Source organism: Felis catus, chromosome C2 (assembly GCF_018350175.1).
Source record: "Felis catus isolate Fca126 chromosome C2, F.catus_Fca126_mat1.0, whole genome shotgun sequence".
In the NCBI taxonomy this organism is placed as follows: domain Eukaryota; kingdom Metazoa; phylum Chordata; class Mammalia; order Carnivora; family Felidae; genus Felis; species Felis catus.
This window is the reverse complement of record NC_058376.1, coordinates 42517704-42539777: the sequence shown is the minus strand read 5'-3', so window position 1 is coordinate 42539777 and position 22074 is coordinate 42517704. Positions and strand designations below refer to the sequence as shown.

The 22074-nt window shown below is 38.0% G+C and overlaps 1 protein-coding gene across 5 annotated transcripts in view; it reads right to left on the bottom strand.

Annotated features, from left to right (window-relative positions):
* The window catches only part of ARL13B (ADP ribosylation factor like GTPase 13B), a 70512-nt gene extending 49947 nt beyond the window's left edge, over positions 1-20565 (bottom strand). For 4 of the 5 annotated variants that reach the window (XM_019839570.3, XM_003991550.5, XM_045036780.1 and 1 more), the window contains exons 1-3: positions 20426-20565; positions 6788-6858; positions 44-293 (exon numbers count right to left, since the gene is read on the bottom strand). In XM_019839570.3, the coding sequence (XP_019695129.2) occupies positions 44-293; positions 6788-6858; positions 20426-20484 (380 nt within the window). In that variant the 5' untranslated portion in view covers positions 20485-20565. The remainder of the gene's footprint in view (positions 1-43; positions 294-6787; positions 6859-20425) is intronic. The other variant, XM_019839572.3, reaches the window with a different exon arrangement.
* Between the last annotated feature and the right edge of the window lie 1509 nt (positions 20566-22074).

The following is a 22074-nucleotide window of genomic DNA, read 5'->3' as shown; positions in this document are numbered from 1 at the left end:
ATGCCACTGCTCCTGTGTTTACAATGACACCAACATTACTTACACCAGTATAGGCTTCCCCGATATCCTAGGATGTCTTAGCACTTCTGACATTGTCTCTTTTGTCTCTTCCATTCTCTCTTCATCACTGGAATCCACAACAAATATTACCCCATAGGACTCAGCATAGTAATTCTTCCAGATACCCCGAATTCTTTTTCCACCTCCCAAGTCAAAGATGGTGACTTCAAATTTTCCTTGTCTGAGGTCAATTTTGGAAAATCCAACAGTAGGAGCTACATCTTCAGGATACTCTGTTTCAAATGACACAAAAGAAACAACCTTAGACTTTAAATTAATAACATTAACTACACAAATTAAAGGACATAAAAAGTATTTTTCATAATTTAGTCTTAATTGGAATGTTTATTATTTGCTTACGCACTAAGCTTTACATCTAAGCATACCGGTAGATATGGGGAAGGGTAGATACTATAAAATATCCAACCAGAATTTATGCTCCATGCAGATAAAAATTTCTGTATTTTGCTTATTTGTTTTGTATTGACCCCAGCTCCTAGAATAATGTCTACCATATAACAGGTACTTAATAAATATCTGTAGAATGAATAAATAAATAAATGAACTCTTGCCTTTAAGGCTATTGACTCTCCAAGTTACAAACAATAAAAACTTCAACTCTTCAACACTACAGCCATCCCCAGGGACCATTATAACTTCTGTGAAGCTATAAAGAAAAACTGAATATTTAGAGAATAGTTGAGAAGAACCAAAGAATGGGAGAAGCTATGAAGAGTAGGACCACTCTTTTCAAACTACTGAATTAAAGCCATAATTGAAATAAAAAAAATGTTCAGGACAGCTTACAAACATAGAGCAGATTTCATTGTTTCTAAGGAACATGTTTCATATGTTTTCATAAACTTAAAATTGAATTTTTTTGGACTTCTGTATATGACAATACAAAGAAGGCATAGGATGCATGGTTATAACTGCCAAGGGGGTGGTAATAATGACAACATTAAAAAGATAACTAAGGTTCAAGAAAGACTTCAACTAGGAGCTCAGACCTAGGCCTTAAAGCTAGGTAGTATGTAGACAGGCAAAAGAGTGAGCTAAGTAGCAGAAATAGCAAAGGAAAGAAAGTACAAACTGAACTTTGGCGCAAACCCTTAAGATTGGGAATGCAGACTTAAGAGAGTTCTGAAGACAGAGAAATCGAAGCTGAAGGTATATCAGCAGACCAATCATATAATTAATGTGACTAAAGTAGTGCTTTTTTAAGGTACATCTTTGCAAAATCTCTAGAGCTGACTAGAAATGAGAGTGACGGCCACTTTTCAGAGAGATATGAAAATGAGAAGAATGGAGAGAACTCATGAAACATTAATAGAACCTGGTGACTCAATGGTTATGAAGAAGAGTTCAAACTTGATGTTTGTCTCTTTCACTCTCTCTTCACCACCAGAATCCACAACAAACATTACTCCATTGGACTTTGTTTACAATGGCCACAATCTACACTAGGCTTTTTAAATTAAAATCAATTAAAATTAAATTAAAATTTCAGTTTCTCCATTGAACTATCTAGATTTAAAGTGCTCAGAGCCACACAAGGCTAGTGGCCCACACTACTACTAGACAGAGCCAATACAGAACATTTCTATCATTGCAGAAAGCTCTGTTGAATAACACTAATGTTATTATTCCCACATTCAACAGAATATTTGCTATTACAAAGATAAATTTGAAAGGCATTTGCTGCTAGGCTTAGGTGTGACTGGGCAACAGACTTGCCACATACTACTCCCTTTCAGCAACTACTTTAGTGCAGTTTAAACTCCCTAGAGGCACCTGGGTGGCTCAGTTGGTTAAGCCTCTGACTTTGGCTCAGGTCATGATCTCATGGCTCATGGGTTTGAGACCCACATCAGGCTCTGTGCTGACAGCTCAGAGCCTGGATCCTGCTTTGGATTCTTCTCTGTGTCTCCCTCTCGCTCGCCCCTCCCCTGCTTGCGCACGCTCTCTCTCTCTCTCAAAAATAAACAAACATTAAAAAAAATTTAAACAACTCCCTAGAAAGTTAGCAGAGACGTTACAAGTCACACTTTTCTAAGATCTTCTTTATCTAGGAGAAAAAGAAAAGTTTAGAAGCAATATAAGCAGCGTGATATTCCTAAAACAGGATTACCCTAGACATCTAAAACAAATGGATCTAATCCAGGCCAGAATTGGTTTCCATAGTTAAAACAGGCAGCCATCTTTGAATACGAGTTTAGAGGTACCCCCAGGAAATTATCAGTGCAAATAAATCAACTATGCTGGAGTAGGGATGAGGGAACTAATATGTATAGACACCTCTCAGTACCAGGACTTTGTTAGGCATTAGGATGTAAAGATGAATAAGATAGGGTTGCTGTCCTCAAAGAACATGCAGTACAATATCAACAGATATGTATTAATGGAATTAACACAAGAACCTATATTTCTATGAAAAAAGTCTGGAGAGGATACTATAAGGATGTTATAGATTAGATGTGTCCATGCCCCCCCTTTCCCCCACCACCTTGCAAAACTCCTATGTTAAAACCCTAATCCCCAATGTGATGGTATTTGGAGGTGGAGCCTTTGAGAAGTAATTAGGTTTCAGTGAAGTCATGAGGGTGTACTCCCCATGATGGGATTACTACCGTTATAAAAAGAGACACAAGAAAGTTTGTCTTGTGTCTCTCTGCACCACATAAGAACACAGAAAGAAGATAATTGTCTGTAAATCAGGAAGAGGACTCCCTCATCAAGAACCCAACCATGCTGGCACCCCGACCTCACACTTCCAACCTCCAGAACTGTGAGAAATAACTGTTGTTTAAGCCACCCAGCCTATGGTTTGGTATAGCAGCCCAGACTAAGACTGAGGGCATTCAAGAGGAAAAGGGTAAAGAGGAGGGAGGGGAAAGTTATGGTACACAAAGGCTTCAGAAAGGCCATGAAATAAAAATGAAGTCTTAAAAACCACAAAATTATAATAAAGAAGGGAGAAGAACATTCTAGGCAGGAGACCAACGTAAGCACAGATAAAATGATGGCAACATTCTCAGGAAACCAATTCAAATTAGGTAATTTTTTTAAGGTTATATGGTAGGCAGAGCCAGGACTCAAATCCAGGTCAGAACTTTAAAAGTCTTCCCTCCCTGATTTGTCTATCCTTTCCTCTGGTTCCTACTCACGGTTCTGTGTTTCAAGACTCAGGACTAAATGTTCTGGATACAACTTCCCTGTAAATCCTTTCTGATAATTCCTTCCTACTTTCAGTATCACCTGCACTATCATAATATTCTGTCTTCTTGCTAGTCCTCACAATAGCCTATACCTTCCCAGTAGCTGGGACCAATCGTTGTATCCTTAGTACTTAGCACAAAGTATATAGTGGCTCAACATTACAGACTGCCATGACAGCTGAAGCTACTGTTCTTACATCCATCCTTCCTTTTGTCATGCCACATATTTATCCATCCATTCATGCTAGTAGCCGTTTATCATGTGTCTATTATAGATCAGGGATCATATAAGAACCAGGGGTACAAAGACAAATGGTCCCCAACCCTGAGGATCTCGGTAAAGTATATGTGCTAAGACAATCTCTGCGAAGTCCAAGATAAAGTGAAATACATCATCAATAACTTATTTATTGAGCATCTATTGTATGCTAAGCACCGTGCAAGGTCCTAGATACACAATAATAAGATCCATCTTCTGACCTTACAGAGCTCTTACATAGAGGAGAAAAGGGGAAACATAAACAAACAACTATAATACAATGAAGATATTTTAATATCCAACAATGCTAGGGACCAATTTACACAAAGAAGAATTTTGCTACCCAAAAAACAACTATTCTTAGAAATTATTAGGAAATAGCACTGGACAGTCAGAGAATCCTAGTTTTTTAGCTGAGCACATACCTATTTAGGATAAAAACTTAAATCCCTAGCCTCTGTGGCAGCTAGGAATGGCTATTAGAACATATTCTAGATGGTGAGCTAGTGGTGTAGCATTAAATGTTTAACCTCTCTTGCAGGACTTTGATATGTAGTGTTTGTCATTTTCCATGGTGTGAATACTCCCACTATGGCCAATTTCAAACTACCAGTGTGAGGTACCTGAACACACGGTAGGGAAGGGATACATCTAACTGGATCTCGATAGCTGATATAAGCCAATAAGAGCAAGTAAGAGTCAGCTCCAAAATACCACTGAAGTGATGTGGCAGCTTCTAGTCCATGCCCTTAAAGGAAAAGAAAATGGCCTCCCTTCCACTTTACCTCTTCCCTCAGCTGAAATGCACAGTACTAGTGAGCCATCTTGGACCAGGTAGGCAAGGGAAAAAAAAAAAAAAAAAAAAGAGGAGAATGAACATAAGGAACAGGTAGGCAAGGGAAAAAAAAAAAAAGAGGAGAAGGAACATAACACCATGGGGGTGTTATGCCAGCCCTACACTACTTTTGCATGCACTATTATGAGAAACAAAATTCTATTTTGTTAAGCCATTGTTATTTTAGGTCTCTTGTTAGGACAACTGAACCTATATCCAATGAATACAATCACTTTGACAGCCATTAAAAAAGAGAAGTTGATTGAAAGAAGCAAAGGTCAAGGTATGGAAAGTATTCCTTGATTAGGAAGCTATAACATTCTAGATGAAAGACACTGAGGATGTGGATTTAGACACTACAGTTAGAAGAGAAGCAGATATATCTCAAAAGAAATGTGGGGGGGGGGGGAGAGAAAGGGAAGAAAAGAAACAGAAATGAGGCAGAAATAAGCTGAAGAGTGGAAGCCATGGCAGATGTGTTGTAAGAAGACCACCTACTACACCTATGGCATGGCTGAACTGAGACACCAAAATGAGTAAAACTGCCCTTTGGGAATTTATGCTCTGGAAAGGTGAAGAGATACAGGAACAAAGGGGGTAATTAAGTAGTGATACAAGCAGGTATAGGTTAGTATAGTCCAGAGCAGAGGAAGTAGCCAAGTCTACTGATGGTGATGGGAATGGGTAAAGGTAGCAGGAGGTTGGAAAAGACTTCATAAAGGAGACTATATAACAAAAAAACCATCTTTAGAGACATTTAGATATTCTGCTTTAAAAGCAGATATCCCCTCTACTAAGACAAGTGGGAAGAGCATAAACAAATACAAAAGCATGAAAAGGTTCCACTGGAAAATTTCATGTAGCTCTATATAACTGGAATCTTTAAAAAAAGTAAAAAGGTAAGAAATCAGCCACTGGAGTAGGCTGAGGAGTAAACAAATATGAGATAAAGAACAAAAACAGAACCAGAGGGGAGCTCAAAGTAGAAAGCAGCTTTGACTTTTTGTTCATGATGTAATACCCTGAGTATTTTTTTCTAAACTCAGAAAGAGAAACTGATGGATATATGGAGGTGAAAATCAGAAGAGAAAGATCCCAATGGAAAGAGGATGTTCTAAGTACACACAACAAATTAGATAGTCTGATTCTTAGATTCTACTCCCTTGAATGTAAGGCTTTGAAGAAATGGAAGAAGTGAAGATGTTTAGAGGAGCAGTCATGGCCTGCAGGCCAAATCTGGCTCACTATTTTTATATGGCCCTCAAGCTAAGAATGTGTTTCACATTTTAAAATAACTGCAAAAAAAATCAAAAGGATAGTATTTCATAACACATCAGATTTCAGTGTCCATAAACAAAGTTTCATTGGAAGGTGGCCATGCTCATTTGTTTACATGTTGCCTATGGTTGCTTTTGCATTATTATGTCAGGGTTGTATAGTTGGGAAAGAGACTGCGTGATCCTCAGTCTCAAATATTTACTATCTGGCTCTTTAACAGAAGAAGTTTGCCAGCCCCTGGTTAAGATGATGACAGTCAGTGCTCTGCGAGGATATAAGCTAGGAGATAGCACGAGGGGTACCATAAGAATCCACAGATAACAATACACAATTTATATCTAATATTACATGCTAGAATATGGGGTGGCAAAACATTTTCCTTCAAAAGCAAGTTTTGCAAGGTGTTAATTTTCTTTCATAAACCTCCATAAATAAAAGCCCCTGACTATTTGGTATGCGTATCTTGTTGCAACATTCTTTTTCAGCAAAAAATATATGTTAAGTTTCTTCTCAATTCATACTCATGCTTGGCTGATGCTACATCTTCTGGGTACACAACAAACTCACTAGCACAGTTGCTTCTATGTTGTAGTAAACAGCATTAAATTAAGACTAAGTAAATACATCCAATGAGATGTAATATAAGTGATATAAAACTCTTTAGTAAAAAAGAGGCCCTACTTTTAACATAACTATAAAAATTACATATCATATTGAAAAACAATCAAGACGCGCAAGGAAAGACATGCTGGTTAACTGTATTTCTACCTCCGTTTGATTTAGGTGCAGCCTTGGGACTAAATTCCGGCCAGGAGAATGCAAGTGGAAGATAGGTATCCTTAAAGATGGGCATGTCCTTTTTTTACTTTTTCCCTCCTGTGCTGAGAAGACAGATGTAATGCCTTTTATCTGATCAAAGACCTCAAGGATCCTCTGCACCTCTGCATTTATTCACATCTGAAACATGTTAATAGGCTGGTACTAGTAAGCTAGAATCTATTCCCCATATTAGCCACAAGTCTACTAAGAATATAAAGAGATGGAGTGTATACTATCTGTACCAAATGATTATGTCACAAAACAATTTACATAAATAAATAATTCAGAGTAATTTAATAAGAAACATTTTCAACTCACCTCCTTGGATTCCCTTTGCCGTTGCCGTTTTACCAGCATTATCAAGTCCCACCATCACAAGAGTCACCTTTCTTAAAATAATAAAAATTTGAAAATCACTTTTGAGTTAATCCAATATTAGGGGAAAATAAAAGCAAATTCATTCACTCAAGCAACATATAAGGGACATCTACTACGTATAGGACAATCTGCTGGACCCCAGGCAGTTCAGTAATGAATGAAACAGATTCAAAAAACAAAATTCTTGAGAAATATCCTTGAAGTGTCATCCTTTTGTTCTATAAGCAAAAAAGGAAAAAAATAAAAGAAAGTTGTACAAGAGAGAGTACAAAAGGTAGAGAAGAAATAAGAGAAAGAAGGAAAAGGATTCTAACACATGAGCTATTTATCATGGCTAAAGATTCACACACACCAACGGTGTGTTCAGCTCTGTTTTTAGATATGCAGCACCTTTCCAAGTATAAATCTTAAATACAGTATAATAACATGATTATTAACTTAAGTGCTAACATATTTTGAAAGAGCGTTCCTAAAATTATAAAGCTTAAAATACTTTTGATGACATAGCTAAACTTCAGAGAATCAGAAAAAAAAAAAAGTCTAGTTCAATTTACAATCGAAGAAACATAAACCCAGACTTGTTAAGACGACAAGTTGCTTAGAGTCAAAACCAGAACCTAAGTCACTTAATTCCTAGAGACTTCTTAAACCTGGCATAGGTATAAAGGAACAAAACTATTAAAGGGTCCTATCATCTTGGCAATTCAGTCTACCACTAAAGCTCATTTCTGTTTCAGGCTGAACCACTGCACAATACAAGAGGGAAGACCATTCATTAACACCATGGATTTGGGAATATAGAGAGAAAGTCGCAGCATAACACAGCTGTTGTGTTAAAACCACAGGGCCACATTCCTATGCGATACAGTCAGGGTTTCTGCCAACTCATCTTCACTGAGGATCATCTCAAGAAGAGTTTAAAAAAACAGAGCTTAGATGTTAGAAGGGGTGTTCTTTCATCCCCCTAGCCCTGACTCTCTTGGATATGTTGAGTTTTTTTGTTTGTTTGTTTGTTTTTAATTCCAGATGTCTTCAAAGGATTCATATAACAAAAAGAAAGGACAGAGTTGAGATGTGAGGCAGACAAGTTAGGGGTTGCACACTGAGGAAGAACGCACTCGGTCTTGCAAAAACCAAACTGGTCGCTTATTAAACCAATTAAATAGTTACTGACCACCCTCTGGACGCTTAGACACCAGTGTTCTAGGTACTTGAGATATGCCTTTTTATTCAAATGACTACAACAAAAAAAAGCAAACAAAAACAGACACAGAAACTCTTCCCTTACTAAATTTACACATTAGTGAAAAGAAACAGTAATAATAAATGTAAGAAATAAGTACATTATAAGCTATGTAGTATGTTAGAAGGTGATTAGTTACTATAAAAAGAAGAATATAGAGTAAAGCAGGCTAAAGGGAGGCAGGAATGGAGATGGGAGCCAGGTTGCAGTTTTACATTAGGGTGATCAGGGCAGACCTTCTTGAGAAGGTAAAATCCAAGCAAGGCCTTGAAGGAGGGAGTTAGTCATGCAAATATATCTAGGGCAAGAGAGAACACCCAGGGCAAAGGCATTAACATGGGGGTATGCAGGAATGTTCTAGCATCAGCATGCAAGTCAATGTGGTAAAACCCAGAGAGAATGGAGCAGGGAAGGACAGGGAGCAGGGAAGGGCACCAGAGGCCAGATCATGCGGGGCCTTGTAGTTGAGGGCCTTGGTTTTTGTGAATGAAGTTAATTTACTCTCCATATTAATTTCCTTTGTTATCCAAGAGCCTTAGTCTTCTAAATGTTTCAACCATCTCTACCCACCATGGGAAATGAATGGAAGTATATCTAAGCTTGAGTAAGTGCAAGAATAAAGTAAGCCACAATTAGCAGCATCCCCTTACCCCAACCTTGTCAGCCAGTGGTGGGGTCAATGGGAATGTCAAAGAGAACCATGACAGATTACGAATTTAAGGAGCTGTCCAGACTTCAAGACGTATTACAAAGCTGTAATTATCAAGATAGTATGGTACTGGCACGAATTTAAGGAGCTGAGGTTGTATGTGAGGTCCAGATATCTCTGTGCATACAGAAATTTTGCCTGCATTATCAACTTTGAAAAGTATGAATTTACTTCTTAAGGAAGCTGTGTGTGATTTTTAAGAATATAAATTTATTATTTTGTTTGAAGAATTCATAACTACTAAATATCAAATAAGACTTAAACACAAAAGGGGCGCCTGGGTGGCACAGTCGGTTAAGCGTCCGACTTCAGCCAGGTCACGATCTCGCGGTCTGGGAGTTCGAGCCCCGCGTCAGGCTCTGGGCTGACGGCTCGGAGCCTGGAGCCTGTTTCCCATTCTGTGTCTCCTTCTCTCTCTGCCCCTTCCCCGTTCATGCTCTGTCTCTCTCTGTCCCAAAAATAAATAAACGTTGAAAAAAAAATTTTTTAAATAAAAAATAAAAAATAAAAAAAAAAAGACTTAAACACAAAATAATTCCCTAAACAAAATACAATAAATAATTATCCAAAAGAGATGGATGGATAATGTCGCATTTATATAATATTTTAGGTAACTCAAGTTACTAGATATACAATGAATTAGATTAAAATGATATTAAAACAAATTCAATTGTCCTCTGAAAGATGTATGATGCATTTCAAGATCCACCATGCTTCAAACCTGACCATAAACCAAAACAATTACCATGAGGGAACAAATGCCCACATTATGCTTATGTGCATCACTTATTCTATAAATATTAATTATACACCTTGTACAGAGCAGCACACAAACATCCACAATCCCTAGCCCTCCTATACTTTACAACAAGAAACAGGTTGCTGTCCTTCCTTCTGTATTACACAGGTTGCATCTTAACGTTTTCTCTCCATTCTTGTCTGTCAGCCTAAAAAAACCTTCCAAGTAATTGCTATTACACATTTTGAAACACTGCTCTTAAAGCTAGCTACCAAAGATATTTGCTTTTTACTTTAAAAGTTTTCCTTTCTAGGGGCACCTGGGTGGCTCAGTCGGTTAAGTGTCTGACTCCTGGTTTCAGCTCAGGTCGTGATCTCACGGCTGGTGAGTTCAAGCCCTACACTGGGATCCGCGCTAAGAGTGTGGGGCCTGCTTGAGATATTCATTCTCTCTCTCTCTCTCTCTCTCTCTCTCTCTCTCTCTCTCTCTCCCCCTTCCTGCTTGTGCTCTCTAAATAAATAAATAAGTAAACTTAAAAAAATGCTTTCCTTTCTTACTAAAATATTAGGTTCAAACAAAAAAAGTCCTTCAAACATACAAATCACTTTGGAAAATTAAAATTATGCTGAGACTGGCACAAAATAAGCCTCTCTAGATTTCTTTTTTACTTTGACTACTGTTGAAAGTAGTTAATTTTTTAGATCATTATGCTATATACTTGAAAACATGACTTTAATTAAATACTTGAGGTCATTAAAGTCTTAATGAATAAACATAACATTAGCAGTACAAATAAAAATCAGCATGAATTACTGCAATCTCTGATAACAAAACATTGAATTTATACTTTCAGAATAGAATGGATTTAAAAGGTTAACATTCACCTAACACTCAAAATCCTATGCAACGTTTTAAAACATGAAGATGTACAATCTAACACATGTTAAAATGTACATGTCATTACACCTGCTTAAAGTATGGTAAATTATCACTAGGAACAGTTGGCTGTGGTACAAAAATGGAAGATATTCTATGTCTTTTAATCTTATGATTACTGATCAAGTACATTAATCCTTCAACTGAAAAAAAAAACAGTATACAGTGTTCTTAGGTTCATAGCATCTGGAAAAGTTGACACTAGCAAAAATGCAATCATTTAGTCATTTGATCAGACAGTAATTCAATAAAAGTACATTAGGCATTAGGCATTACAGACACAAAAATGCCTGAGACATGGTTTTCTATCTCAGTGTACTCATCTTCTAATGAGAGTGACTAAAACATAAACAAATATTAGCACATTGTGACACTATGACAGTTGAATATGCACATCTATATATGCAAGATGTTTAAGTAATACAGGGCAAGATGATTTTAGCCTAGAGATACAGATACAGAAGATCAGGGAAGCTTTTTACACAAGGCAATGCCTCAGCTAAATTGTTAAAGTGGAGAAGTTTGCCAAGCAAGGGAAAGGTGCAAATAGAAGGAGGGAGAATGAAGAGAGTCCAGACTGAGAACACTGCCTGGGAAGATACCATACCAAGGAGGGGAGAACTGGCAGGATGTCGAGTTGCTAAACCCAGGGGTTAAGAGCACACCTCAGTAGAGCCGTATTAAACAAAAGGAGACCATGCTTGCTAGAGGCTCATCATACATAATCACGACTCACTACAACTACACATTGAGTGTAAAGGAAACCCGATATGCTTCTGCTTTAGGAACTAGTATCAACAAATAGTTAACAATGTGACCTTCCCAGAAGTTATCACTTCATTCTTATTGCAGTTTATCCCTGAGTCTTTAATTATATATCAAACTAGAAAGGCTGGGATGGGAAGGACTATGTTTTTACCAGGAACAAATAACAGGGATTGTGTGCAATCTGATATATTCACACACAGTTGGTATTAGAGAGACCTGTATTCAAGTCCCAGATTTGCCACTTCCAAGCTATATGACCTGGGCCATGTTATTTAACTTCTTAGAATTTTATCAGTAAAATGAGATTATAACAACTATCCCATAGGGATGTGGTAAAATGAAATATGACAATGCAAGTGAAGTGCTCAATGTCTGTGGCACAAAATAAGTGCTCAATCAATAGCTATTCTTACTATACCACAAAATTTAAGCTAGGGAGTCCATGAGATGAAACCACAAAAACAGGCAGGAACAGGATTACAGAAGAGAATGAACAGGTTCCAGTTTTACACACGTCGACAGCAGTGCTCGCTCATCTCACACTGAAGTCTGAAGCTGTAGAAAGATCTGTCTTGGGTTTATGAGACATACCTGGTAATTAAAACTATGAGAAGAGATGAAAGATCCCAGGGAGAGCACAGGACGGAGAAGAGCCAGGGGAACATGGCACCCCAAGAACCTTTGAAAAAACTCTTAAAACTGCAGTCAGAAAGAAATGAGACCAAAGAAATGGCTGCACCGGGAATAGTTTCCAGAGGGGTGAAGAGACAATCAATATCAAATACTGCAAAGTTTTGTAAAATAAAAGTATCTTTTATATAATTGCCCCAAATTAAGTAACTCAGAAGAAAATGCTCTCATCTTTTCCCAAATCCTGCAATAACCAATGCTTTGAATTTACACAGTATGTCTCAACAGTTCAAAGCTATTTTATCCTATCATTTACATCATACTGTCCCTGCAAGCAGAGCAGGTACAAGTTACTCAAGGCTATAGCGCAAATAAGAAGTTAGTCAACAGAAGTTTCCATGGGAAGTTTAAATACAATGGTTTGTAAAAATAGTAATAATTATTTTAAAGGAAACTTGAACCATTTGTTTAGCCTGTAATTTATTCGCATCATATATATGCACACAGGGGCGCCTGGGTGGCTCAGTCTGTGCTCGCTCATCTCACACTGGATGCTTAACTTAAGCATCCAACTCCAGCTTGGGTCATGATCTCACGGTTCCTGGGTTCGAGCCCCACGTCAGTCTCTGTGCTAACAGCTCAGAGTCTGGAGCCTGCTTCTCCCTAGCTCTCTGTCCCTCCCTGGCTTGCACTCTGTCTCTCTCTTTCTCGAAAAATATTTTAGAAAATATTTATATACATGCACAGAGATAAACATGTGGCTCGTTTTCATCAAGGAACCTTGCAAGTATCACCTCAGACTTAGGTCTGTCACAATCATAACCTAGTTTATGGACCTAACAGAAGGTAGATTACCTAGTAACAGGGATACTAAGGTCATGAATTGCATGCGGCTAATAAAACCTAATCATGATGTCGATGGAATCTAACTATAGCATTTTTCTGCTTAAAATCCTTAAACAGACTCAAGTCCCAACTCTGCAGACTCCTCTTCTGACACTCTCCTCCAGTAGGCCTACTAGTCCTGCTATTCCCCTAGTCCTTTCTGTCCTTCCTGACCGTCCATGCTACCACAGCAAACAGACCTTAACTTTCTCATGCAACTTCTCACATAGTCTCCTCTACTGGAACTTGTCAATCAGCTCGGGAGCCCCAGGATCAAATGTGCTGGGCACACATTAAGCATCTTTACGGAATGACACAGCATAATATATTTTCTGACTCCCCCATTTGCCTGAGTAAACATTATGTAAAACGAAAATATATAATTTTCAGTTGATAAAGTTTTATAATGGATTTAATTTATATTAATCTTCACATAAAAGTAACCGTTCAATCTTAGAGAATGTAATCACAATTATTTATCTTCTTACACCAAACTGACCGAAGTTTTCTAAAGAAGTTTACATGCCCAAGTTTTCAAGGAAATAATTAATGGTGAGAAAGATTTTTAAAACTGAAGTAAATTCTGAGTAAAAAAAAAAAAAGTAGGGATTAAGAGTCAAAAGCTTGTTTTATATATTTAATCTGAGAGTCTCTTTGTATGTAACAGATAAATAATTTGATATGTCAGAAATATAAGCAACATAATACTGGGCTTTTGAACTCAGATTCAGAAAATATTTGAATTATTAATCTTCTCTGAGTGATTTTATTGAGATCACTTGAACATCTACAATTCTAAACTTCCTGATCTATCAACTAAGGGGACAATACCTCAAATGAGATAATTACATAGAAACTATTTCTAACTTCAAAAATATTTTGCAAGTCAAAATAAAATATTTCACTAAAACACTAAAAAAAACTGACACATCAAATTGATATTACTGAAAATATTTGGAACCACATAAAGCAAGTTCCAAAGTTAAAAAGTAATGTAGACACATGTAGGAGAAGACACGTGGTAACATTATTTTATGATAAATGTACAAGAGAAAGAAAAAACCTACCACAAAAAAAAATTGATACAATAAAAAATACTTACCAAAAAAAAAAAATTATGGCGTGATTTTATTGTACAAGTGCATTATTTGCTGACATTTTAATTCAAACTGTGGAGTTCAGGATAAAATTACATCAAAATCACTACCTAAATTTATGGAGCATTAATAAATAGCAAGAGGACCAAACTTGAGATCATATGCTAACTCTGAAATCTTAAGTCAAATTCTTAGTGTCAATTTATTCATTCCTAAAATATAAAGAGGTAGAATACAAATGTCTGTAAGTCCTTTTTATCCTAAAATTCTAAACTTTGTACTGAGGATAAACAAGAAGCTCTAGGGGTTTAAAAAGAAATGTGAAACATTCCAGTTCTGTGTACAGCACATCAGATAATCCTTGCTAATCTGTATGTACAGCTTAATTAACAAATTAAAAACTCAGCAATTTCTATAAATGGCCTAGGATTTATCGTTATATTTATTTAAACCAAAAAACATGGCTATGTACGCCTTACCAAACACCACAGTGATGTACAGAAAGCATTAATCTGCAGTGCTTACTGTAACATCTGAGGCTCTTCCTTTAGACTTGGCCAAATGAATGACAATTTACTAATAAATTTGCGGTAAAGCTTAGATAGGCTGAATTGTAACAACAAAAAACACAGGCAGACCAGAAACTAATTCCAGCTAGTGGTTACCTCTGGGGATGGATTGGTAGGACATTAATAGGATGTAGGAAGCTTCAAAGATTTGTTATCTATTTTTCTTTAGAAAAAAAGCAGAAATGTGCTAACCAAAAGTTAATGCTTGTAAAATCTGGGTGATAAGCACATGAGTACCTAGTATATTTTTCTTTTTGTTTACATTAATAGTAAAAATACTTTTAATTTATTTTTTAATGTTTATTTATTTTGAGAGAGCGTGCACGTGTGCACATGCAGGGGGAGTAGGGTCAGAGGCCAGGCAGAGGAGCTGGGAGGGGCGGGGGGGAGTAGCATAGAGAATCCCAAGCAGGCTCTACGCTGTCAGCACAGAGCCTGTATCGAAGGGCTCAATCCCACAAACGGGAAGATCCTGACCTGAGCCGAAAACAAGAGCCAGACGTTCAATCGAATGAGCCATCCAGGTGCCCCTACCTATTTTTTAATTATATTATATAACTCTTGTTGCCAAATTTTTTTCATTTAAATTGATATTAATTTTCTGCTTCTGTTAAGTGAGTCACTTCTGAATTCATGCCCATGGGAAGCTTGGGAAGCACAAATTTCTTCAAGATCCAGGCAAAATTATACCGCTTCCAAAATCCTGCTTTCTATTCTTGCTAAAAATCTTGGAAATCGTCTTTCAATTCTTGCATATTCTATCATATTTTATATGCACTAATGCACTAATACCAAGATGCTACTTGGTATAAATAATAGGCATTCAAAATATGTAAATGGTAATATGTAAGGGTAAGGACCTGTTTACAAGGTCCAGAATATACTGACCACCATGGTTTGGGGGTCTGTGTCCAGGATGAAGCCTGTTCCCTATACACAAAATAAATTTCAGTAGAGTTTTAAATGTTAAAAATTAAAATATGAACATATTAGAAAAAAGGTGTAGGTGAATATAATCTTGGATACATATAATGGAATATAATCTAATTATTACACTGAAAGAGTGGTGCATTTAAATAAAATTTTTTTTTTAATTTTTTTAACATTTATTATTGAGAGACAGAGAGACACAGAGCATGAGCAGGGAAGGGGCAGAGAGAGGGGGAGACACAGAATCCGAACGAAGCAGGCTCCAGGCTCTGAGCTGTCAGCACAGAGCCTGATGCAGGGCTTGAACTCACAAACTGTGAGATCATGACCTGAGCTGAAGTCGGACGCTTAACCGACTGAGCCACCCAGGTGCCCAATAAAAAAAATGTTTTAATGGTTATGCTTCATATGCCACCAAAAGTTTACAAATATAACAAATCAAAAAATATATCTGCAATATATACTACAGAGAAATGGTTACTACTATATACATTTAAAATCTCTTTTAGAAAATTCAGTAAGAAAATGCACTTGCCTTGATAGAAAAATAGAGAAGGAAATCGTTGGGAAATTCCCAAAACAAGAAATACAAAAGTCCAAGGGAAAACACAATTTTACCAGGAACTCAGAAAATAGAAACTAAAAGCAGATAGCATTTCCCCCCTATAACTTGGAGAAAACAAGTGATGACTCTCACTTTTTGAGGGGAAAAAGGCACTTTTATATACTTCTGGTAGGAGTAACAAGTGATTTTCTTTAAAGCCTTGCTTAAGAGCAATTTGGCAACAGATATCAAATACATTAAACTTTTTCATACCATTTGATCTCAAATTCCATTTCTAAAAATATTTATATAAGGATGCCCACCCAAGCACTGCTCACAATAGTGAAATATTTTAAATATCCTAAATATCTAATAACAGGAATGATTAAACATTCTTTGGTGAATGTATAGAACACACTATTCTGCTTAAAAAGATGAGAAATGTGTAATGTTGCAAAAAGACGTTAATTATGATTAGAGCAAAAATAAATAAAAAGCTGTGAAACAGCAACTCTATTATCTATTGTTTAAAAATTCACACATATGGAAACTATCAACAAAACAAAAAGGCAAAGAATGAGAGAATATATTTGCAAATCATACATCCAATAAAGGATTAATATCCAAATGTATAAAACTTAGGAGAATATACAGACACAACTCAAAAAAAGAAGAAAAAAAAAAAGCAACCCGATTAAAAAACAGGCAGAGGACGTGAACAAATACCTTTCCAAAGACAACTACAGACAGACAACAGGCACATAGTGATGCTTAACATCACTAATCATGAGGGAAATGTAAATCAAAATTATAATAAGATATTACCTCATACTGGTCAGACTGGCTATTATCAAAAAGACAAAAAATAACAAGTGTTGGTGGAGATGTGGTGAAAAAGGGAAATCTCATACACTATTAGTGGAAATGTAAATTGGTGCAACCACACCCATTATGGAAAACATACAGTACGGAAGCTCCTCAAAAAATTAAAAATAGAACTACCATATGATCCAGCAATTCCACTTCTGGGTATCTATCCAAAAAAACAAAACTACCAATTTGAAGAGATATATGCACCCCCATGTTCACTGCAGCATTATTTACAATACACAAGATACATAACCAACCCAAGTGTCCATTGATGGACAGATTTAGAAGAGGAACTATATAGATATGCAGTGGAATGTTACTTGGTCAAGAAAAAGAATGAAATACTGTCATTTACAACAAGGATGGACCTAGAGGGTATCATGCTAGGTGAAACAAATCAGACAAAGACAAATATCATATGATTTCATTTATATGTGGAGTCTAAAAACAAATAAACACACAAACAAAACAGAGACACAGACAAGAAACAAACTTGGTTACCAGAGTGGGGAAAGATGGTGTGCAGGTGAAATAGGTGAAGGGGATTAAGAGATACAAACTTCCAGTTATAAAATAAATAATTCATGGGGATGTTATATACAGCATCAGGAATACAGTCAATAATACTATAATAACTTTGTATAATGTCAAATCATAATTACACTTACCATGGGGATCATTTGATACTGTATAAAAATATTGAATAACTATGACATACACCTAAAGCTAATAAGATATTGTATGTCAATTACACTTCAATAAAAAGAAACTTTACAGATATGTAAGAGATTCTACACCAAACTGGGAATCTTTGGGTATGAGATTGAGGGTAACTAATATCTGCCACTTTTTTGCTTAGCCATCCATGCCATCAATGTTCTACATAAACATTTATCACCTTTAAATAACAATAAATATGCATTAATTTTAACTATTTTTAAATAACAACAGCTCCTGCCCACAAGCCATCCTAGAGGACCAGTGAGAAGAGCTGAATAAACATTTCATTACAAAACATGGATAAGTAGAGACAAATACAAGGTGCAAAGCAAACACAATGAAAGGGTAAAGAATCTAGCTGGAATGCAAAGACAGTTTCCTGAAAGAATTGCCCAACTGACAAGTGAGGAATGATTAGGAACAGCCAAAAAAAAGAAGGGCATTTGGTGAGGTATGGAGGGCTAGAGAACTTAAGTACCCCAAAACTGGCACAACAGGAGGAAAAAGGAAAAAGACCACTGGCAACAGTGTAGAGAATCAATCAGAAGGGAACAGTGGAAAGACTGTCAAAGACATCTGGGGGAGAAATAATGGAAAGTTTAGCTAAAACAGAGCAGTGGGTATGGAAAGGCTAAAAGAGTGTAAGACCTATAAGTGGTATTAAACAGGTAGAAACCAAAGGACTTGATGATTTGAGAGAACAAAGCACAAAGAGGTATCTAGAATCACTCTTGGCTAGATTTGGGTAAAAGCAAAGCAGAAGCAATTCAGCATAGAAATGAGAGAGGACATAAAGTTCAATTTTGGATATGCAGGGATTGAGGATTCTTGTGGAACTGGATAAGTAAGTCTTCAAGCAGTAGAGGAGTCTTTGCTGTAAATACGAACTTGAGAGTGGATGTTTAAGTAGCCGCTGAAGTCTCTGTGTGGTGAAATTGCCCAGGAAAGGAGAATATACGGAAAAAAAGAGAGAGTTGAACACAGAATCCTGGGGAAGACTTGAGGGTGAGATGAAGAAAGGCTAAATGCCAAAAAGAGACAGAAAAGACAACAGATAGAAAGGTAAAAATTTTTTAATTCAGAAAAAATAAAATCAGAGAATTTCAAGAAGAGAATGGTCTTACGTGTCAAATGATGCCAAGAGATTGAAAAGAATCCATTGGATTTAATAACCAGGCAGCATCTGGTGTAGCAGGAACAACTTCTGGGCAGAAGTCTCCTAATGTAGGAAGTTAAGGAATGCATGAGAGGAAAGGAGTTAAAGTGTCAGAGACAGGAATCCATAGCCAACTCTTCCATCTGGAGTGAAGAGAAAAAGCAACCATAGCTGCAGGGACAGAGCGTTGTTTATCATGGTGGGCACAGAATAATGGCTTCCCCACAACGTCCACATCCTAATCGCTGGAACCTGTGAATATGTCACCCTGCATGGCAAACCGATTTTGCAGACACAATTAAGTGAAGGATCTCTTATGGAAGCTTATTTTGGGATGGCCCAATTCAATACAAGAGTCCTTATAAAAGGGACTCTTAAATGTCCTGGTAAAAGATCAGACAAAAGAGATGTTATGCAATTGGCTTTGAAGATGGAGGAAGGGGGCCACAAACCAAGGACAGCAGGCAACCTCTTCCCAACCCCCCCCCCACCCCGCTTCCCACCCCTCTGGAAAAGGCAAAGAAAAACAGATCCTCTCATAGAGCCTCCAGAAGGCATGCAACCCTGCTGACCCATTTTAGACTTCTGACCTCAGAAGTCTAATGCAGGATAATAAATTTGTGTTTTAAGTCACTAAGTTAATAGTACTTTGTTACAGCAGCAATAGGAAACATTTGGTTTGGGTTGGTTTTTTTTAGGTAAGAGAGGCTTGCGCATGTTTGGCACACTAAAGAAAACAGATCAATGCTATGAAGACAAAAGAGAGACTTTGTATTTTTGACAATAAAATTTCACAAAAAATTTTGGGGTAAAAGTTTAGGTTTATTCTTGTATCCCAAAAGTCTTCTCTGTGATCTCTGACAAAATGCTGAATAACTGAAAGCTCACTAGGAAATGGGAAATCACAAGAATATCAAAACTGTTATAATTTACTCTTGATCTAATTCCAAAGTCAACATTATTTATAAGGAGTAACAAATTTAAGGTTTCTTTACAGGGTAAGCCTAAAAAAGTGTCATTTTCACGGACTCTTTCCTAGCACGGTACCTGGCACATGGTATTTTCTCAACAAATGAATGAATATCAAGTAGCAGGTGCTAAATATTAATACATCTAGCATTCCAAAATGAAAGGTTAAGAAGTGGACTTTTTCAACTAAAGGCTTAACTAGATGTTACATGTAAACTGAAGCTACACTACAGTTAGGAAGACACTTTCCATCAGCTATTCTCACTTAATACAACACTCTTAAGGCACAGAGATTATCACCCCCATTTAATCGATGACAAAGGAGGGGCCAAAGTGGTTAACTCATGTAATTATTAAGCAGTGGAACCAGATTTCAAACCTAAGTCCTTAAAACAGTGAGTGAGTGAGTGTGTGTGTGTGTGTGTGTGTGTGTGTGTGTGTTGGAAAATAATGTGTGGATGTTATGAAAACTGTATCCCATGCTTCTCTGTTTAAAAAAAAAAATCCCATTACAAAAGTCAGGAAAAACACAAAACGGGTAGTTTCCAACTCCATACGCAAAAGACCCAACTTCTTAAGAAATTCGAACCCGTTTAAATAATACGAGTACGCATTCTGAGAAATCTGAAATGTAACTAGGCAAAAAAGCTACGCCTGCTCTCTCCCTCGGAGACGATTCAAACTGGGAGCAAAACCATCCCCCGCGGCCTGGGAGCGACTCTTCCCGGAGGAAAGGTGGCGCCCCAACAGGCCCCTCAGGGGGCAACTGTCCAAATCCCCTAGGACGGCACCGGCCAGCCGGGTGCAGCTTACCTGACGGGCTCCCGCCACCGCTTGAACCAGCTGCAGCAATTGGCCATCAGACTGAACATCCCAGGCCGCTCCTCCCAACGCCTCCCATCCGAGCCCCGAGCGAGAAAGGGCCCCTAGTTGCCCCGGGCCGAGTCCCGGCGGCCGCAGCCGTTCCGAGGCACGTCGGAGGCGGAGAAGTCTGGAAGGGGGTCGAGGTGGTCAGTCCCAGCGCCAAGTCCCGGTAACTGCGCCGGCCGGCGAGCGAACAACGGCCTCCTCGCCCAGGCGCAGCGCGGCCAAAGGCGCAGACACCCAGACCCGAGTAGTGTTAGCGGAGCCCCGCCAGTGAAAACCCCGCGTCGACGCGCTGACGTTTCTCCCAGGCGCGGAAGGCCCTCCCCAAGCACCGCCTTTCGCTCCTCCAATCAGCATTCGTCGGCCCGTGGTGCGGGCCGCTGAGTGGCTGAAGGGTCGGGCTCCCCTTCCCCCGGGACGGCGGGGGGCGGGGAGGTGGCCCTCGTAACTAGGCAACCGGAGCGTCCACAGATGAGTTGAAAAATCCCCGACAGATCTTGGGCAAGTCCTCTCTGTATACCCACACAAAATGTGTTGCCAGCCGAGGGTGTTGTTCCTCGTGTGTCTCTAACCCCAACTGAGATCCAGAGAGCTTACTTAGGTCTTGTGCGTGTTTTGTTTTGTTTTGTTTTGTTTTGTCAAGCAGGACTGGGATCCTTTGGGACTCCGGTAGACTGACTGCACAACTGCAGAAACAATGCCCTGCGACAGTTATTATAAGTTAAGGACGAGGGGAAAACTCATTTGCTAACTATCCAATAATTCAGATGACAGTGACGTTTTAATCTCTATAATGTTTATTGCTGTTTGTTACAGAAAATGTAAAATGATATTGTGGGGGGTTATGATTTCAAAAGAAATAGTACGTTCATTGTAGGAAATGTGAAAAACACTGAAAAAAACATAAGATCAGAAAACAAGATCTCACATTCACCACCCAAAGATAACCAATATTAACATTTCAATATACTTTCTAGGATTTTTAGAAAGTATTCGGTTGCTAGCTCTTTGGTTTCTGCACGATGGAGATGATGATATGCTGTTTTTGTACTATGTCTTATTGTATTTACAAAGATATGTAATGTCTGCATTTGTTTTCATACTTTTTTGAAAAAGAAATGACAAGGGGCGCCTGGGTGGCTCAGTCGGTTAAGCGTCCAACTTCGGCTCATGTCACGATCTCGCGGTCCATGAGTTCGAGCCCCCTGTCGGGCTCTGTGCTGACAGCTCAGAGCCTGGAGCCTGTTTCAGATTCTGTGTCTCCCTCTCTCTCTGACCCTCCCCCGTTCATGCTCTGTCTCTCTCTGTCTCAAAAATAAATAAACGTTTAAAAAATTGAAAAAGAAATGACAAGTACATTCCTGTAGGGAAAAAAATGCATGCATGGTCTGTAGGAACCTGTGTGTCTATTCCGTTTCTACTTAAATAAATTTTTTCAAATCTTGGTAAGAGGAGAGAGGGCCCTGTAATGTCCAGAGTATCCAGGGGAAAAATAATGGTTTGGGACTACAATAGATTTAGCTTTAAAATTGTTCTCTGTTCTTCACTCATTCATGTAACCCTAATTCAAACTCATATACATCTCTTACAGCTTG